A 19,606-nucleotide genomic window follows, 5' to 3' on the forward strand; every position below is an offset into this window, starting at 1 on the left:
GAAATTTACACTGTAGCTACTTGTCATCTTAAATAAAGACCAGCCTTATCTGGACAAAAAAGTAAACATGAGTGTAGGTTACACAATAATGACTCCACATTACAATACAGTAAAGCACCATATGTGGCTTGCCTAAAAGACCATGTTCATCCTTCTGTCAATCCTCAAAACTGTTGGAAAAGGTATCAAATGAAAGTAGAATTAGCCAGCATTGCCCTTGTTCAGATCAAAACATGAAACCTAAACCACGTAACTCTGCACCGCAAGAACACATATGTTTTGATTTGTGTTACAATTAAAATGTACTAGGCAGTGTGCTGCTCAATATTTATGGACCTACAGTCTGAAATGAAGGCAATCACAAACACATGGCAAAAAGCCATCTCCTTTATTTTAGAACAAATTTGAAAAGCTTTCGCTTGCAGCCCATTCTGCTCTCACAGAAAGATATAACTAAAATATCAGAGGAGAAATTATTATTTAAGGAGTTTGTAAAGAACCCTGCTTAAAATATATATATATAGAGGTTTTGTGTATATGCGTTTGTGTGTGAGCGTGTGTGTAACACAAATATGTGTCAAATGATATAATAATAGTCACATTCTATCTGTTTTCTTAACAGGACTCTGAAAATGGTGGAGACAGTGGTTGTCCTAGTGAAAGACGTAGTGAATCAGAAGATATGGATCCACGAGAAAGAGTATGTTTTAACTTAGCAAAATTATTCCTTTCACAGACATGTATTTCATAACCCTCTCATCTGTGAAATTATTTGAGCCTGCAACTGCTGTATTCTCTCATATCAACCTGAATGTGCTAGCTGTTTAAGCCTTTAAAAATAGACTCCTGCTTTATTTTGTTAGTTCGTTCGTTCGTTCGTTCGTTCGTTCGTTCGGTCGTTCGTTCGTTCGTTCGTTCGTTCGTTCGTTCGTTCGTTCGTTCGTTCGTTCAGCTTTATTTCAATATCGTTATATCATAAAAGCAATCATCAATGTACATACAAGTTTAAATACATCATATTTTAAAACCAAGATGTGTACATTACTATCTCTCAGTTGAATTACAATGTATGAAGAAGAAAAACGAAAAAGAAAATAGCAGCATTTTCCATGTAAAAATAATATCATGACCAAGATTAAGGAATAACATTCCATACCAAGATCAATAAAAATAGGTTGAGATCAGATGCAGAACACCAATACATGTACAAATCATGAACATTTAGAATACAATGAATCTTGAAGTAAAAAATACCACAAACCCTAGATATCTGCAGTCAATCCCCATACAAAATAGAATGCCAATCGATTAGCAAATACATTGAAAACCTCTTCTAAAGACTCAGGGAACTCACATCTTTCTGCCTAATGCGCCAGGCATTAACCACAAACTTCGCTGTCGCATAGACTGCCAACTGGTCCTTTGCATACAGTGAGTCAAACATATCTTTCCCTGAAGAGTGGTCTAAGAAACCTTCTTCCTAAAGACAGATATTTTTGACAAACTAAGAAGAAATTGACTTCATTCTCGAATATCCCAGAGCAAAGTGGGCAGTCAGCTGTGACACTTGGGTTCCATATGTTGTGGACACTCGCTAGCGGTAAGATCCCTGTCCCGAAATGTTAAATAACTTACTTGTTCGTATTTGGGATTAACATAGTCCAGATACTCTTCGTATCCTAACCATACTTTATTGCCCCAATACCTTGGCAGCCAGGATGATTTTCTGACCTCAGATAGTATTACCTGTTCCAACTTAATCTCATAGGCCCTCTTAACCACTGCTTTGCTCTCAGGAGAAACACTGGTCGGATTTGGCCAAAGGTCACTTAGTCCTAGAATGCCAAGTACGCTTTTGACATGGGTAAACCATAGAAGCAACCTTCCTGCTACCTGGGCTAGCAGGTCCTTCACTGCATCTCTATACTTGCCCAGCTCCTCAGAAGACCACAACCATACCCAGTAATAGACAGGACGTCCCCGGCAAAAGCATTCTATAGACTGCAATCCTGTTTCAAGATGCACCAGCAGATTAGTAGAGTTGTGGGGGAGGGCAAGAAGGCCCTTAAGATATTTGTTTTCTAGGACCTTGAGCTACATTTCCCCAAAGTTCCCCTGCAAAACATTACTTCCTGCCGAGCTTGTACATTATTATAATTTTTTTTAATTCTTACAATCTTATCACTGCAATGTATGCATGTCAATTACACAGTCGTTTGTAATACAGAGGATGTATTTCCACAACTGACCAAGCATCTGACCAGGCTATTTACATGACGACAGTATGCATCGGATTGCTCAATGTTGCCAAAATAGCATGCAAGCCTTTTGTTCAGTCTACAATTCTATATTTTGCAGCACTAAGTGTACATTCTACATTGATGATCTTTTAGAGTGGTTTTGTCTTTCTCTAAACAATTATATTGTATAAGATGAAAACTGAACATATGATGCAATAACAACAACATACATGAACTGGTAAGCAACATACAAAAGAATATTTTTAGTAATTTTAATAAAAACATGCAAGGATAGCACAACTTCCCATGCCAGGCTAATTTATCATAATAATGGGCCTCATCTCTTTTCTTATTGGATCGGTAATGCTACCGTCCATGCACCATCTCACAGCAGCTGTATTTCCTGAATAAAGGCACTGCATGGCATTAAAAAGAGACGAAGGTAAACCAAGATCTCGGATTATGTCCCATAGACGCACTCTTGGGACAACATCAAAGACTGTGCGCAAGTCAATAAACACGGCATATATATTCATTCTCCCGAGGGTGGCATTCTTATCGCAAATCAGACGCAAGCAGAGATTTTGGTCAATAGTGCTTATACCACTACGGAAACCAGGCTGAAGGTGGTTGATAGCTGTATTTTCGAATAGCCATGCTTCCAAAAGTTCCAGGACTGCCCAGGCATATATCTTCCCCCTGTGTCTAAAGGAGGCTGGCACTGTGTGGCATCTGAGAACCGTATTATAATGTTTTGCTAGGTAAGGGATCAAAACTTCTGGTTCTGATGCATACTAATCTACCGGCACCTTGTCAAGGACTGGTGCCTTACCCAGGTTCTGACTTCTAAATGCTTGCCTGACCACCTGCTGGGGCAAAACCAGCAGAGCAGGATTTTACATTGGAGCACAAAGAGCGGCGCTACAGTCTCCACAAAAAGTACTTTCAAAATCCCTGTTTTTGGAGTATAACTTGGAAATGTGCTCCACTCAAGCTGACTCTGTGATACAACACTGAAGATGGTTGCGTTACCGCGATCTATTGCTGTGAGCATGGAAGTCCACAATTTCCTTACCCATTCTGCCTTCTTTTGCTTAAGCATAGCACAGTAGTTTTTCCTGGCAATACGTAATTCCAGAGGGCCATCAGCATTGCCATGTCTAGCTTGTTGAACCAGCATCTTCTTAGCTCGGTGACAGTGCTATTCAACCAAGGAGTCGTACCCTGCGCCTGACAGCTTACTTTTTGGTGGGGGGTTAGAGAAATAATCCCCAAGTGTTTGGTCAGCATCTGGTGGAAGGTTACTATTTCCACTACATTATCCTTCTTTGCATGAAGGAAACCTTCCAGCAGCGGCAACTTAATATTATAGGCCACTGGTAGGACCCACTCTTTGATGGAGAGCCTGGCGTGTCCAGTTATTGACACAGGAACATTCAGGGCCTGCACATTTTCACTTGCGTTGCTCAAGAAGGTTTGGGGCACCTCCAGAGCTTGATGGTGATGATTGTTCTCTGGTCTTATTTTAATTGTAAAGTCCCAAAGAAGGGACCAGACTTCCAGATTGATCAAAGTATAATCGATCCTACTCTTGCAGACGCCATTGTCAAAGGTCATCTTCACTGGGGAGTTCCCCGGAAATTGACCATTACAAGCCCTCATATTACCTAATGAGAACAAAATAGCCACCTCTTCAGGATCTCTTGGATTTACTGGTGTTCAATTGTCCAATGCCCCATGCTGCATCTTCCTCTTCCAGTAGGTCAACAAGACTTTTATGGGGCCTCGACATTTGGAACTCCAGGCTTTGATCCTTTCCTTTAGGAGAAGAAACCATCCAACTCCCCCTTTCTGGGAGTGTCAGTTGGATAGATTTATGAGGAGGAGTTTGGTGCCATAAAGAAGCTTTAGGTGTAGTTCTAGGAAATCATTGGAACCCAACAAGTGGGTGGTAATAGAGGCGTAAATGGCTGTGCTTACCCATGCTAAAATGCCCCTGCTGGGTCGGCCACTCTTTTCTTGAGAAGCTGGAATCGAAAAAAGTAGCATTCCCCTGTAAGTGCAGGGTGTTATTGCCCAGGTTTCCTGCAAACTGATCAGCTCAAAGGATCGAACAAAATCCACCCAGTTGCTGTCGGACAAGTACTTATTGATCCCTGATATATTCCAGGACATCACACGCATCCCAGACCCTGACATGGAGTTTTTTCGCCAGCTGTTCCTATCAGACTCTGAGCAGCCATATCGACATTTGTTCCTCCCCCTTTTTAAGATTTTATTTTTGACACTTGGTTGCAAGCTCTGTCAATCAACCTCCTCTGCAAACGGGCCATTTCTAATGGATTCTAACAAGAGCTCGAGGCGGGGCAGGGTCCTGCTTTATTTCAAAACACTTAAACTGCACTTTCTGAAGCTCTCCTTTGCTACTCTGGTTTGGGAGTTGTCTTAAATCTTTCCTCACCATTAAATGGTTTAAATGTTTACACATTAAATCTACTCTTTAACAAGATGGCACAGAAAAATAATGGTGAACAACTTTGGCCGTTCTTGGAACTGACTGTTTGCCACTCACTACTGATGTTGTCTCAAATGCCTCCTCCCTCACAGGCTCTTCACCATCAGAATCACTTATCCAAGTGAAAATAAGTTGGATTTTAAGAAAATCAAATAAAGGAAAAGTCCAACTAATAATTAGTCTAATAAAACAACTGATGTTACTTCATGATAATTATACAGTTACGCATATCTCCTGCCGCTGATGGGACGAAATCATCTGTGTGCACTGAAACTACAAATATGCTACACACCCATGACCTTGTGCCCGAGTCCACTCGCAGACCAGGAGCAGGTGAACGTGCAATTTACAGAATGCACAGCAAGCACGCACTTGAATGGAGGGCTGCCCTTTACCCTTCATCCAGGTAATTGCTTGAGACCAATGCATATGTGTGTGTTGAGTGCACACCGGGCACACGTATGAATGGAGGTGCTGACTGGCTGGCTGGTTGTAGGTTCCCCCCACAGTCAGTCCCTCTGTCTGCGTGTAAGTGCCCTTGCTGAATCAGAGGAGATGCTCTTTGTTCTATCAGCCCTGAAAAGCATAAATTAGACAGCAATCATTTTAAAATACGGAATTGCCAAATGATAGTTAGGCGCTAAGAGTCCAGAATGGTTTCAAATTAATCATTACTATGAACTAATATTTTGGGGAACCCCCTCTGTGTATGGCTGGTGTGCCAAACATCATCCCTATTTGAGGGTGCTCTGTCGCAGATGCTCAGATGAATTTGCCTTATTTCTATTTATTTATTTTGATATGATATTATATGATAGGTCATTTATAACGCACTTAATACCCAGAGGTTTCTAAGCGAAGACCCAGGGATCGAAGCCATGTTGTTCTGTGTCCTCTTGCTTCCAAGGCGAGCACGTTGCCCCTGAGCTATCCTCCAGTCAATTATTCTTTTTTTTCTAATGTTTATTACTTCGTATTCAATCAGAAGTGCAACAGCTGAAAGATAATGCTCAAAGGGAGTGTTTGGGCACAATAACATAGATACCCAAATGCATTAGCCAGATTCGGAAGAAGCCTCAGCAAGTTTATAGCAGTTACAGATCCTCATTTGATGGATTGGCCTGCACATGGCGATTTCTCTGTGATGCTGTCATATGGATGGACGGTATTATCCTAATTGACCTTTTACAATTGACCTTTTGCACAATTGACCTAATTATAATGGTCCTAATTGACCTTCTGCACAATTGACTTTTATATTATTTTAGTCATTTTATATATGTATTGGGTTGGTTTTGGATTATAAATACTATAAGGGGATTGGGTGAGGGGTTGTGGTGGGTTTTGGATTGGGTAGGGGATTGTGGGGGGTTTCCCCCCACATATATGCCCTAATTGACCTTCTAAATTAGGTCAATTCTCCCTAGGTCAATTGTGAAAAGGTCAATTAGTATACAACCGGATGGACAGCACATGGGTATCCATATCTGCTGATGAGCACAGCCAGGAGGCAGAAGGGACACCTACAATAGAGCCAGGGCAAAGTGAGCATGCATGCACAGATCCCTATTGGCTGTCAGGCAACACTGTGACTGGAACGTGCCAACTGCAGCGGGCGACTAGAGGGCAGTCTTAGATCACACACATGTAAAGGGTCGGTAGGTGGTCATTCCTAATGTGAGCACTGTACCCTGCATATTTGTCTTTGATGAAGGATTACTCCACAACGACAGGACCCTTGGAATGTTACTAGACTTAATAAAAGGGGCCTGGAGTTAGAAAAAAAAGAGTGCTGCCATTTCTTGTTTGCCCGACTACCAGGGTCTATAAAAAGTTGCAAACATGTCTATGTGGTGAGAGACCAGGTAATGTTTGAAGATGAGAATTGCCGATATTAGGTGCCATGATCTTACTGTGTATGTGGTTTCTGTACCTACATGAAATTGTGATCTTTTAAGTATGTGTCATCGGAGTGGTGTTCCCAAACATGAGTGCATTCTTTCAAAATGTGAGATGTGTCCATGAAATATCAGCCCTCTTGCGGGTCGATATACCTGATGACTGTACACTCTAAACATGAAGATAATGAAAGTGATTTCTTTGGGTTCCTAACTCCATTAATGTATGTCAATATCCCATTGCTGGCTGGCATTTTAAGAACGTTTTGGATGCATTGCTGGCAATACCAGATTTCAGAATATAATCCCTCAACACTTCATCTCTGCTACCATAAAATATTTGTTAATTGTCATACATGTATTTAAATAAGCCATTTCAAAAGTGTAATGTCTGGGCAACTGCCAAATGATTCTTTACTGCGTCACTTTCCGGTGATGGGCTGTCCTTGGCTTTGCTCTGCAGATGAGGAAACTTGCGGTCGGGTTGGCTTTCAACAGATGTGGAGGTGATCATTTGGAGATTATCTTTTTTTGGGATTGGGGCTTTACTTATCTTATTAACCGGTGGCAGAACTTCCAAGGTCTTGTCTGAGCTTTAAAGTCATAAACAAAAACATTATTGTGCTGTGAATTTAGGTCCCCAAATTGCTTCTTTCTCTAAACCGTAATTTCCTGCTTATGCTCGTAGTTTGAGGTTGGTCACCTGATTAAAGGGTCTACACCATTTAGCTTAAAGGTTACTAGTGCAGCCAACTTTGTGGGGTGATGGTGAACTTTAAAACTTAGACCACAGTCAATAGACTGACATTTGAAACTAAAGGAGATATGGAATGGAATTCATTTTCAAGAACCCAAGAGGTTGGGGGTCATTACAAGTTGGGAGGTAACGGTGGCCCAACGCAATTAGCATTACCGCAAGTTGGTCCGGTGCTATTAGCGCCGGATCCCAAGTTGCTGTGGTGTTGTAAGTCCTCATTTATTCTGGGTCCATTGGACCCAATAGGGCTTTTTCTGCGCAAGTACAGTAATTTCACTGAAAATGGGGAGAAAGTCAGCGGATTTACCCCCAACTCAGAGCTGGAGGTGAATCCCCAACTTTCCGTCCAACTCATAGTTGGGCGGAGCGGTAATGCAGCGGAAATAGCATTACCGCCGCCTTTTTACTGCTCCGTGCAACTTGTGATGAAGCCTATTGTCTGTTATGTCCCTCAATGGAGATTTGCTTATCTAAGGTAATGAAGGAAAATGTGTTAATGATACAGAATTAAAGCATGGTTGGAGTTAATTGTTTTTCAGCAAAGTTGCATATGATCACAACATCAACTGCAAAAGACACCAATTTCAAACTAGTGGCTTCCTTAGTATCCACTCATACTCAATCCAAGGTTAAATCACCTCAATATTTTCAGAACTATTTCACTTTCACGGTAGCGAGGATGAATTAAATAAAACACATAATAATGAAGATAGGCCCTTAACTTGAGCTAGGAAGGACACGGGCAATCAGCTCGCGTTTACAGCTAGGAAGGACACGGGCAATCAGCTCGCGTTTACAGCTAGGAAGGACACGGGCAATCAGCTCACGTTTACAGTGTCAAGAGAGCGCATTCAATGTACAGTATGAATGGGGGATTCGTGTATTGAATTGGTCACAACATTGTAAGTCTCCTTTATGTTGGCTATAAAGGTATGCATTTTGTTGGCTTAATTTTATTCCAGTTGAAGTGTTTCTACATGTGCTATAGATCTATTCTGAATTCCCTTCCATTGAAGCTTTCATAGATTGGTATAAGACGTAAATATTTCAAGTTGTGAGGCTGGGAATCCTCGGCTACGGTTTTAAATGATAAGTAAATGAAGACAACTGCAGCACTATGTGCAGCCGATCCACCTTCTTTTGGGCCATTTGCCACTTAGCCAGTGAAGTGGAAAGGCGCAAGGCTTCCCTCCAGGAGCCCATCTTTAGATTTTAGCATGCATAGTGTCGTGAGGAGTCCTCAGCATTTGCTGATGTTCAATTCTTGTTTTTGAATTAATTCCTATGGCAAACTTTAACATTTCTTCAAAAATGATGTCAGTGCAGATGAAACTTCATACAGTCAATGAATGGTCAGGGTTGCCATACGGTCAATAGTGAGGGTTCCTGGGCGTTGTAGCCCACATCATCTAGAGAGCGGCGGCTTCAGACCCCTGCTCCAGTGCAAACATGGTTAATGCGTTCAAAAACTATGGCGTGATTGAGCCAAAGGTTGCTGAAAGCGCTACCAACATTTGCAAAAGGAAAACTCCATTATTGCGTGTAGGTCATCCGTTATCAAGAATAACAAACTCTGTGCTGGACTGGACTGCAGCCCATCTGGATATCATCCAATAAGTATTAATGTTAATGTTAAAGGATATTTGTACCGCGCACTATCACCACCGGAGTGGTCCCCTGGCGCTCAGACAAATGGACAAAAGTAAAGGCAACATTACATTCGCCAGGTTAGCCTTCAATGTAACATAACAAAGAACTTAATCAATAAAACATATTTTAAAAATGAAAGAAAAAATTGAAACATATCTGCATAGCAGCAATAGTTTTGAACTGCATACTGTATAACATGTGAATATACCTGGTAGTCTGTGGGGTCAATGGTGCTTTTGTTTGCAGTTATCTTTGTCTGCTGCCCTTTCTGTTTTGCAATGCATTGAAACAAGTGTTGCGTATGTTAAGGCTTCTTAAAATCTTAAAGTAGGTCTAGGGTAAAAGGTTGAGATTTTCCCAGCTGTGAGAACATTTTGCTACACAATTAGGTAATTGCCAACAACAGCTCAGAGAAAGCAATACAATGATAACCAAGCACAATACCAAGTCAAGCATTTACAGCAGTTCCATTGTAATAATGTAATTTCATTTTATTGTAATTCAGTTAGCATTCATTTTGGTGTCATTACCTTCAGTAATAGAATATAAAGGTAATGCTAAAAGATTTCCAACACTTTTATCCTCTATCCACCATAAGCTAAAGTTAAGTCAACTAAACCAAAGTCAGCCCTATTACAACATTTTTCACACCTTATCTCCCCATTTATACCGCCAGTGCTCCACTCTATGCTTTTTGTCAGACCATTTTAAACAAGAGGGCAGTGATCACCTTTTGTTCACCTTTTCTTGCCCAACTACCCCCAAACCAATTTTTTTTTAAATCCTGTTTTGAGAAAGGAAAACACATATGAATCTCACAGAGGGGAAATTGTATGGGCCTCTTTACGAGTGTGCCGGTCCGGTAACAACGGTGCCGGTAAACCTACCGCCACCGTTGTTACCGGACCGGCACACTGTGAGTCTGCCTGCCGGAGTCGCTGTGCTTGGCAGGTCTGCCCTGACGTAGCAGACGTAACAGAGGCACCGGCACCGTTATTTACGGTGCCGGTGCCTCTGTGTTCCCCATTCCCATTTGAGTCCTATGGGACTGAAATGGGAATGGGGAATACCATTTTTCCGGCGCCTAACTTCCCAGAATGGCGGGGTTAGAATCCCCCGCTGTTACCGGCAAACCAGGCGCCGGAAAAATGTGCAAGTCCGGCGGCAGCCTGCCAGTTTTACCAGCACGGCTACCGCCGGATGTCAAGACTTGATAGTCGCGAGGAACAAGAATACCTCCGTCCCTAACCAACCAACAGCAAGAAAATAGTCACTTGCTGTTCGAGGATTAGGGCCACAGGTGGAGAAACAGGATACCCACGTGGTCCAGATGACTGCTATAGTGGAATAAAGGGTAGGTAAGTTCAAGATCACGTAGGACAATACAATGCAGAATCTCAAGAAACAGAAGTGTCATCTACCAGGAACCACTATGTGGAAAGGCCGGAATGGTGGGCTAATACCTGTTCCCTCAGTGGGCTGAGATCAGGGAAGCCAGGGGAGGAAAGAGGAATTGCCACACTGGAAACACCTGATTCGAATGCTCCTGGAAATTAGAAAATAGGAGCACAAGGATGTCAAGAGCAGGTCCGGGTATGAATTTGCCAAAGGAGGTAACTGAAGCTTATCCAAGAGGCAGTCCGTGGTCAGTATTCCAAGAAACCAGAAAGTCCAAGCAAAGTACCAAAAGGGAGTAGCAAAAGGAGTCCTTAATACGTAATCCGAGGTCAAACAGTAGATCAAGGCAACAAGTACGAATGTGAGCTCCCAAACGGCGTAAACGAACAGCTGAGAAGCGCTGTGTAGCAAGCTGGAGCTCATTATACACTGGGAGACATATCACGTGATTTCTGGGGACGCGTTACGCGTCACGTGATCATTACGTTGGTTGGTAGAAGCTTGAGTGTTACTGGATCCAATGTCCAATGGAGACGGTGTTATCAAAAGGGGCACGGTCATTGTCGCAGCGACCCGCGATGCTGCGCTGTGATGAACAAGTGAGACCGTCTGTTGTTTTGGAGTACGGGCAGCAGGAGCCATATCTTGTGGCCTGGTGACTTTCCGGGTATCGGGCAGGTTTGGCACCCGTAGAAGTTGTCTGCCAGAGGCGGCCCGACTCTTCAGTGTGTACATACGCCAGAGGAGCCGCCATTTGTGATAGAACCCATGGCCCCTCACCTGACGTATTCTCCGATGGCTTCCCCAACTCCTCCCACCAGCGGGAGATCTAATCTTGTAAGTGGGAGTGGGGCGTGGTTGTACGCAAGGGCTGGTACCCGGTCTGGGACATGGTCGGGAAGGGGCACATGGAGGGGCCAACAAACGTGTGGGTATGACAGAGAAAATAGTCACTTGCTGTTCGAGAATTAGGGCCAAAGGTGGAGAAACAGGATACCCACGTGGTCCAGATGACTGCTGTAGGGGAAAAAAGGGTAGGTAAGGTCAAGATCACGCAGGGTAATACAATGCAGAATCTCAAGAAACAGAAGTGTCACCTACTAGGAACCACTAGAATGGTGGGGTAATACCTGTTCCCTCAGTGGGCTGAGATCAGGAAAGCCAGGGGAGGAGAGAGGAATTGGCACACTGGAAACACCTGATTTGAATGCTCCTGGGGATTAGAAAATAGTAGCACAAGGATGTCAAGAGCAGGTCCGGGTATGAATTTGCCAAAGGAGGTAACTGAAGCTTATCCAAGAGGCAGTCCGTGGTCAGTATTCCAAGAAACCAGAAAGTCCAAGCAAAGTACCAAAAGGGAGTAGCAAAAGGAGTTCTTAATACGTAATCCGAGGTCAAACAGTAGATAAAGGCAACAAGTACGAATGTGAGCTTCAAACGGCGTAAGCGAACAGCTGAGAAGCGCTGTGTAGCAAGCTGGAGCTCATTATTCACTGGGAGACATATCACGTGATTTCTGGGGACGCGTTACGCGTCATGTGATCATTACGTTGGTTGGTAGAAGCTTGAGTGTTGCTGGATTCAATGTCCAATGGAAACGCTGTTATCAAAAGGGGCGCACTCGTTGGCACGGCGACCCGCTATGCTGCGCTGTGATGAACAGGTGAGACCGTCTGTTGTTTTGGAGTACGGGCAGCGGGAGCCATATCCTGTGGCCTGGTGACGTTCCGGGTTTCGTGCAGGTTTGGCGCCCGTCAAAGTCGTCTGCCAGAGGTGGCCGACTCTGCAGTGTGTACATATGACACGGGAGCCGCCATTTGTGATGGAAGCAATGGCCCCTCACCTGACGTATTCTCCGATGGCTTCCCCAACTCCTCCGTCCAGGGGGAGATCTAATCTTGTAGGTGGGAGTGGGGCGTGGTTGTACGCGAGGGCTGGTACCCGGTCTGGGACATGGTCGGGAAGGGGCACATGGAGGGGCCAACAAACGTGTGGGCATGGCGCCGGACTTGTAATGAGGCCCAATGTTTTTAAACATATTTAAAGTGACTTACCATTCCTAAAGTAAATGGTTAATGAGTATGTTTTAGTTTCCTAAACTCATTTCTTTTCAGAAGTATCAACTTTAAAAATCTTGTGACCAAGTGACAAACAGAACATTACTAGACATGAAATCCAGTTTGCACTTGTGGAAGAGCGCTCAGCCAATCAGGTGGCTATAACAGCGGGCCATTTTTTGGACTTTGTTTTCTCCTACGGGAGATGGGCTCGCACTGACCTCAACTCCTGTCGGACAAAAAAAGAAGAAAACTATGCGCACCCTGGGGGGGGCGTGGCTTGGCGGCCATGCAAGAGTAAGCGAGTCACTGAGAGCTCCCGGGTGATCCGCTACATGATCCTTATAAACGGCTGAAAAACAACAGGAGAACCTGAACAAATAGAAGGGATGGCACCCAGAGGATCCAGGGCACGCACGGGCGAAAGCCCGAACAAAATAAGAGGTCGGAAAGACCTGAAACGAGGTAAGGAAGAGGCGCGGGACTGCCACACGCAAAATGGCGGCCGCGGCCCACCGAGGATCCGCCCGCGCTCCGAGGGGCAGTGGAAGCTGAGGACGTGAGAAGGCCAGGCGCAGGAGCGCAGACCGCTGCCCAGCAGACACCCATACACCACCCGGCGGAGGACCGAGAGAGGTGCCAAACCCGACTGCCCACCCCAACAAGGGCGAGGAATGAGGCGCGCACCACCACGCCGCGCGAAGACGGGCAAAGGAGGAGCAGGCAACCAAGGAGAGTGGCAGAGGAGAACAGAGGGCCGAGACACAGGTAGGTGACGGCACCTGCAGCCCGAGGGGAGCCCCGCGGAGCCCGGTCAGGGAGACTCTGCCCTGGCCCCCAACAACAAGAGGCAAGCGGGCGGCCACCGGCCCGGGACCGCAGTGGTGCAGCAAGCAGCAGTAACCAGCAGAGATGCAACCGGAGCATCCGGTAAGGCATCCCGCGAGGCTGGGGCGGAACAGCAGGAAAACCAGGCCCAAGCCCGGAGATTAGCCCACGACTCACGAGACATACGTGGGAGGACACAGCCCACCTGAAACAGCACTGGGGAGGTGCACCGAGACCTTTGGTAGAGGAAGGCGAGCAAGGGAACGGCCACAAGCGGACAGAAGCCCCTGGGGGGGGGCAGGGAGACCCCAACCCACATGATACGGCCATCACACGAGGCGGCGAGAGGCCCCCTAGCACACCAGACCCCCCCAGCATGCCGGGGCATATCGAACAGCCCTGGGCAGCCTCACTCCACAGCAGAAGCAGGAGATAGTAACGACCCCTCGGTGTGGCCGCAGCTGGGCAGAGTGGGCATCACGGCCAGGCAGCAGGGAGGGAGAGGTGGAGAAGACCATCCACACGCAAACAGCAAACGGACGTGACCACGAAGGAGACTTCAGCCAATGTGTGCCGGTAAACCCGCACCTTCTAAGAAGGTATCGACCCCACAGAACAGGGCCCAAGGAGGTGCTGGGGAGCAAGGAAGGGAGAGCACCGACCACAAAGTGGAGGCCGCCCAGGGGCACACTGCCTCTACCCAAGCACAGAGTCACCAGGCCACAAACATCAGCATGCCCGACAAACAGAAAGGTAGTAGAGGGAGGCAAACAAGCATGGAGACATTCACCCACAAGAGCGAGGACCCACAACCTGGGGCAACGGCGGCGGACACAGCTACATCATACACCTCGCAAGGGGAGCTCAAACGAGTGGAAGGCAGTATCCTAGAGGCCATAGAAGCGCTAAAAGCCTCAATAGAGGGCAAGCTGGACGCAGTGATTGTAGATGTGGGGCTCCTCAGGCAGGACACAAGGAACCTAGCAGAGAGAGTGACAACGGTGGAACAACAAGTGCAGAGCAACACAGCAAACGTGACCACCTCTCAGTCACAAATGTCAGAAGCACTGGAACGGATCAGAACACTAGAACACAGGGCGGAAGATGCGGAAGGCCGGGCCAGACGCAACAATGTGCGCATTGTAGGGCTGCCGGAGGGGGAGGAAGGCAAAGACCCCACAGCATACATAGAGAACTTATTGCTCCAGGAAGTAGGTGCAGGGACCCTGTCCCAGGGCTTCGTGGTGGAAAGGGCACACAGGGCACTAATCAAGAAACCAGGCCCGGGTGCGCCACCGGGACCCATGATCGCAAAGATCTTGAACTTTAAAGACAGGGAGAAAATCCTGACATTCTCAAGAGAGGGTGGGGGGATAACATACAACGGAGCCAGGATAACCATTTACCCTGACTACACGGCACTTGTGCAAAGACAGCGAACCCAGTTCTGGCCGACCAAAGAGCGCCTCCAGGCAGCGGGGGTGAAATTCATGTTACTCTACCTGTCCAAGCTCAAAATCCTCTACAACGGGAGGACACAGATCTTCGAGACCACGGCGGACGCCCAGGAGTGGATGGACCAGCAGGGGATCCCACAACTAAGAGAGGGGGTCCAGAGGAACTGAGAGGCACCCCGGCGAGGCAGGGAATGAGGGTGAGGACAAAACACACATCCCAGTGACACAAATTAATGGCTGGGCGAAGAGGGGCCCGAAAAGACACCCCAATGGGCCACCGGACACCATAATACCTCGCTAGACCAAGACATTAAGGACACCCTGCCGAATCGAGATGCAGCAGGACAATCAGCAGAATGAGAACCGACAGCTTAAACTAACGGTTTAACCCGGGAGCTCGAGGCCTCCGGAACTGGACCACCAAGACCCACAGAGGGGACCCCAAGCAGCGATAAGTTAGCAGTGTCAGTTTTAAGGCACTACGCCACGACGAGTGCGCCCGCGGAACAAGGGCAGCACCTGGAATGCGGCGGGGCTGAGCAGGGGGAGGGAGGCTGGGTGTTGGTTTATAGTAGTTGTAGTTGTGTGGTTAAGTTTGTTAAGAGAAGGCACAAGAGGAGGCAAACATAATGAGTGAGGAGGACACAGACACGCCAACAGATTTCTTTAAATCACTCACACCCCGGCTGGCCCCGTATAGGAATGCCACGACCATCTGGGCTGGAGATCTTAACTGCACATTAGATCCCGGGCTGGACCGGTCGGACTACAAACACAAAAGAGCCGCACCACCAGCGCGGGTGTTACAGAAGACAATGGACCAGCTCAAGCTAGAAGATGTCTGGGGAAAGGTACATGGGGCGAAAGGGGACACACGCACTATAGCGCCCCACACCGGACATTCACCCGAATTGACTATTTATTTACGGGTAAAGAGACACTAGGTGAATTCACTAGGGCACACATTCACGCACGAACCCTGTCTGACCATGCCCCACTGGGAGCAACATGGGCACATACATACAGGAAAGCCCCCATACCCACGTGGAGACTTTGGGCGGAAGCACTCGTATACGGGGATTTCCAAGATCATATCCAAACTACAATAGACGACTATTTCGAGCACAACATAGGTAGTGTGGACAGCACGGGAACGACTTGGGAGGCCTTTAAGGTGGTGATCAGGGGGGCGGCGATTGGGAAAACGGGGGGCCTTAGAAGAGAAACCCTGGCTGAATTGGATGAGATAGAAAAGAAGATAGAGAGGGCGGAAGCACGGGCAGGGCAGGAGGGGGGAGAAACGGGCAACCTCACCACTCTGAGACAACAGTGTACGGCTGCCTGGGAGAGACTAGGGCGGTTAGATTATGGGAAGTACATACGGAGGTTGCATGCAGAAGGGGATAAGCCTAGTAGACTTCTCGCCTGGCTAACCAAACAGGAGACCAAGCGAGAACTGATAAACGCAATACGAAACAGTCAGGGGGAGATTGAAAGGTCCCAGCAGGGTATAAATGTGGTGTTCTCGCACTTCTATGAGAAACTATACACCAAAGTACAGGAGGCAGAAGAGGGAGACCTTGATGACGCATTTGCGGAAGTCAGACTCCCACGACTGTCAGTAGAGCAGGCCCAAATGTTGGACGCCCCCCTTACTGAGGAGGAACTGACGGAGGTCATCACCCAGTTACCGACAGGAAAGTCCCCGGGGCCTGACGGTTACCAGGGGAATTCTATAAAAGATACAAAGATAGCTTGGCCCCGAGACGACTAGAGACGCTAGAGGAGGCATACGAGATTGGGCGATTCCCAAGTAGTATGTCAGAATCTGTCATAGTCCTGATACTTAAAGCAGGGAAGCCGCCCCTCGAGTGTGGGTCTTACAGACCAATCTCTCTGATAAATCAAGATTCCAAGATACTGATAGCGGCATTGGCTAACCGGCTAAAAAGGGTGATACCCACGCTGGTACACCCAGACCAGACGGGGTATGTGCCGGTACGAAACACAGCATGGAATCTCCGGAGAATCCATCACGTCATTGACAAGACGAACCAAGAAGAGGGGGAATATGCAGTGGCGTCATTAGATGCAATTAAAGCATTCGATCCGGTGAACTGGGACTGGCTTCTGGGGGCGCGCGCCCACTTCGGGATAGGCAGGGGGTTCCTATGTTGGATAAGGCTGCTGTACAAGGACCCAAGGGCCAGAGTTAAGACGGGCAGGCATGTCTCAGGGGAGTGGAGCATAGGGCGGGGTACGAAGCAAGGGTGCCCGCTGTCCCCGATGCTATATAAATTGGCTTTGGAACCGTTCGCGGCCTTCCTAAGGGCAGAGTACGGGGACACCGGCATAGTGATAGACGGGGAAACACACCATATTTCGATATACGCAGACAACATACTGCTCTATGCCCAAGACCCACATACTCACCTGCCGGACCTACTAGAGGCACTGGGAGCGTTTGGCAGGTTATCGGGAATCACCATCAACAAGGGAAAATCATCACTGTTCCCCCTGACGCGCCTGAGGGCAACGACATTAGACCAGCTGCCACACCTGGGCCTGACATGGACCCCAATCACCTTCAGATACCTGGGGGTGGACATATACCACGACACTACGGAAACACATATGGCCAACACACAGGCAGCCCTGGACAAAATAAAGAACGCCATGCAGTTCTGGAAAACACTACCACTGGGGATGATGGCCCTAATGAAGATGATAGTTTTACCCCGACTCCTATACTATTTTACCAACATCCCCTACAACATCCCCGTGTCCTTCTTCAGACGACTACACTCCATGACAAGGGTCTTCCTGTGGGGGGGGGGCAGGGTAGCACTAAGCACATTACAAAGGGGCTACGAATGGGGAGGGATTAAGCTCCCGGACTTTGAGCGATACTATTTGGCTGCACAACTTCAATTCGTGGCTGGGGGAGGACACCTCCATATACGCAATACTGTTTCGACCATCACTCCAGCGATACTATCTGAAAGAACTCCTGTGGATAAACGAGACCCAGGCAAAAACCCTTCCCAGAATAGCCCAACTTGGCCGAGCACTGTGGAAAAGAGCGTGGAAGGCGCAGCACATGAGAGATCCCTGTTCAAGACACATCCCCCTGGCAGGACTGGTAGACTCCCGTATAGCAAGCCTGGCAACATTCAGAACACAGTGGGAAGACAAAGGAGTGGCCCAAATAGGTGATCTGTGGTGAGAAGGACATTGGGTAGACTTTCAGACCCTGGCGGAGGAGCAAGACATACACTGTGGCCAATTATTACTGTATAATAGCATGGTCCAAGGAATAAGAAAGAGGTGGGAGACCCTACCGGAAGAGGAAGACATGGGAGGGCCGCTGGACGCCTGGTACGATGCATCCAAGGGGGACACACTGTGTCCAGACTCTACAAACAACTGTTGGGCACCACCAACTCTAGGACACTGAACAGTCGCACATTTTGGGAGGAGGAACTCCAGCGACCCCTCAATGATGAGGAATGGAACAGAGCCCTCCAATACGCGAAGAAAGTCTCCAGAAACGCATGGTTCAGGCAGCTGCAGGTCTATGTAGTGCACAGGGCATACTTAACGTCTAAAGGAATGATGAACATGAGGGAAAGACAAATACGGAGTGGCCCACGCTGCCAGGAAGAACAGGCAGATATGGTGCACATGTTTTGGACATGCCCGGGAGTGACAGCCTTCTGGAATACGATACAGGAAAGAGCGTCGAAGGCAGGAATCCATATGCGAGCCTGGTCGCCGGCGTCCTACATACTGGGCCTGTTCCCGAGGGGCGATAAGCAGAGAGCCCATGTGGCAAAGATGAAAGACTTGATGACAATACTGGCGAAACGCTGCATCGCAATGGCATGGAAAGCAAGCACGGGACGCTCGATTGAAGGCTGGTGGGTGGACCTACAAAAATGGGCAGTAGCAGAAACAACAGTCTGGACCAGGGCCCCGCAAAGGGGAGAAAATAACAGTGGGGCCAGAATACTAGCGTGGAACACTCTGGTACAAGACCTATTTGGAAACGATGATGAAAAGAGCACAAGTGATTTGAGCGAGCCGGGAGTAGAGGAGAAGTGCCCCATCCGCACCCGTGCGCAGCACACAGACCGGAACGAGGACACTACGATGGAGGAGGAGGGAGCCTAGCCGTGACCTGAACGGATAATGCACAATATGAACTTAAACCCGAAAGTGCCAGAGCAAATGTTGTGAGTTGTTGTTTATTTGTTTTGTGTTCGTTTGCTGTTAAATGAAAATAAAGAAACATTGTTTTTAAAAAAAAAACTGTGCACCCTGGGAAATCCTGAGGTGCGAATAGCGTTCACGCACCGACTGGTGGGCGGACATGGGCTTTAACGGCCCGAGTAAAGGCCCAGGCTTAGCTCGGACCTACCAAAGCTCAGACTGGTGGGCCGTTAAAGCCAACGTCCACCCCCGAGCTCAACTGACCGGAATGTAAGTGTATTTGTCATTTCAAAATAATGTCTGTACTTAGCCTCATTGCACATAGTGCTTCGTTAACATTAAGTCACTGGTGTGTAACAGCGCCGAAATGCCTCATGGCTGTTTTGTGCGCTTTATAAGAGAAAAAATAAAATGAATAAATACAAAATATTCAACACTTTTATTAACAAAACATGATAGTTTGGATGGGAAGAATCCCTATATGGTCTAGTGTTCCAACTACAACTCAAAATAGACCACTTTTCTAAATGTGTCCCGGTGAATAACTCAAACAGATGTAAGAGGCTGTCTAAAAGAACTCCCTGTCCTGTTGCA

At 47.1% G+C, this 19,606-nt stretch overlaps 1 protein-coding gene across 6 annotated transcripts in view; it reads left to right on the forward strand.

The window, feature by feature from the left end:
• The window catches only part of EEF2K (eukaryotic elongation factor 2 kinase), a 347,873-nt gene that overhangs the window by 293,019 nt on the left and 35,248 nt on the right, over positions 1–19,606 (forward strand). For all 6 annotated transcript variants that reach the window (XM_069645609.1, XM_069645607.1, XM_069645606.1 and 3 more), the window contains one exon: positions 623–700. In XM_069645609.1, coding sequence (XP_069501710.1) covers positions 623–700 — 78 coding nt within the window. The remainder of the gene's footprint in view (positions 1–622; positions 701–19,606) is intronic.

Source organism: Ambystoma mexicanum, chromosome 2p, assembly GCF_040938575.1.
Source record: "Ambystoma mexicanum isolate Mex_15411 chromosome 2p, UKY_AmexF1_1, whole genome shotgun sequence".
Lineage (NCBI taxonomy): Eukaryota > Metazoa > Chordata > Amphibia > Caudata > Ambystomatidae > Ambystoma > Ambystoma mexicanum.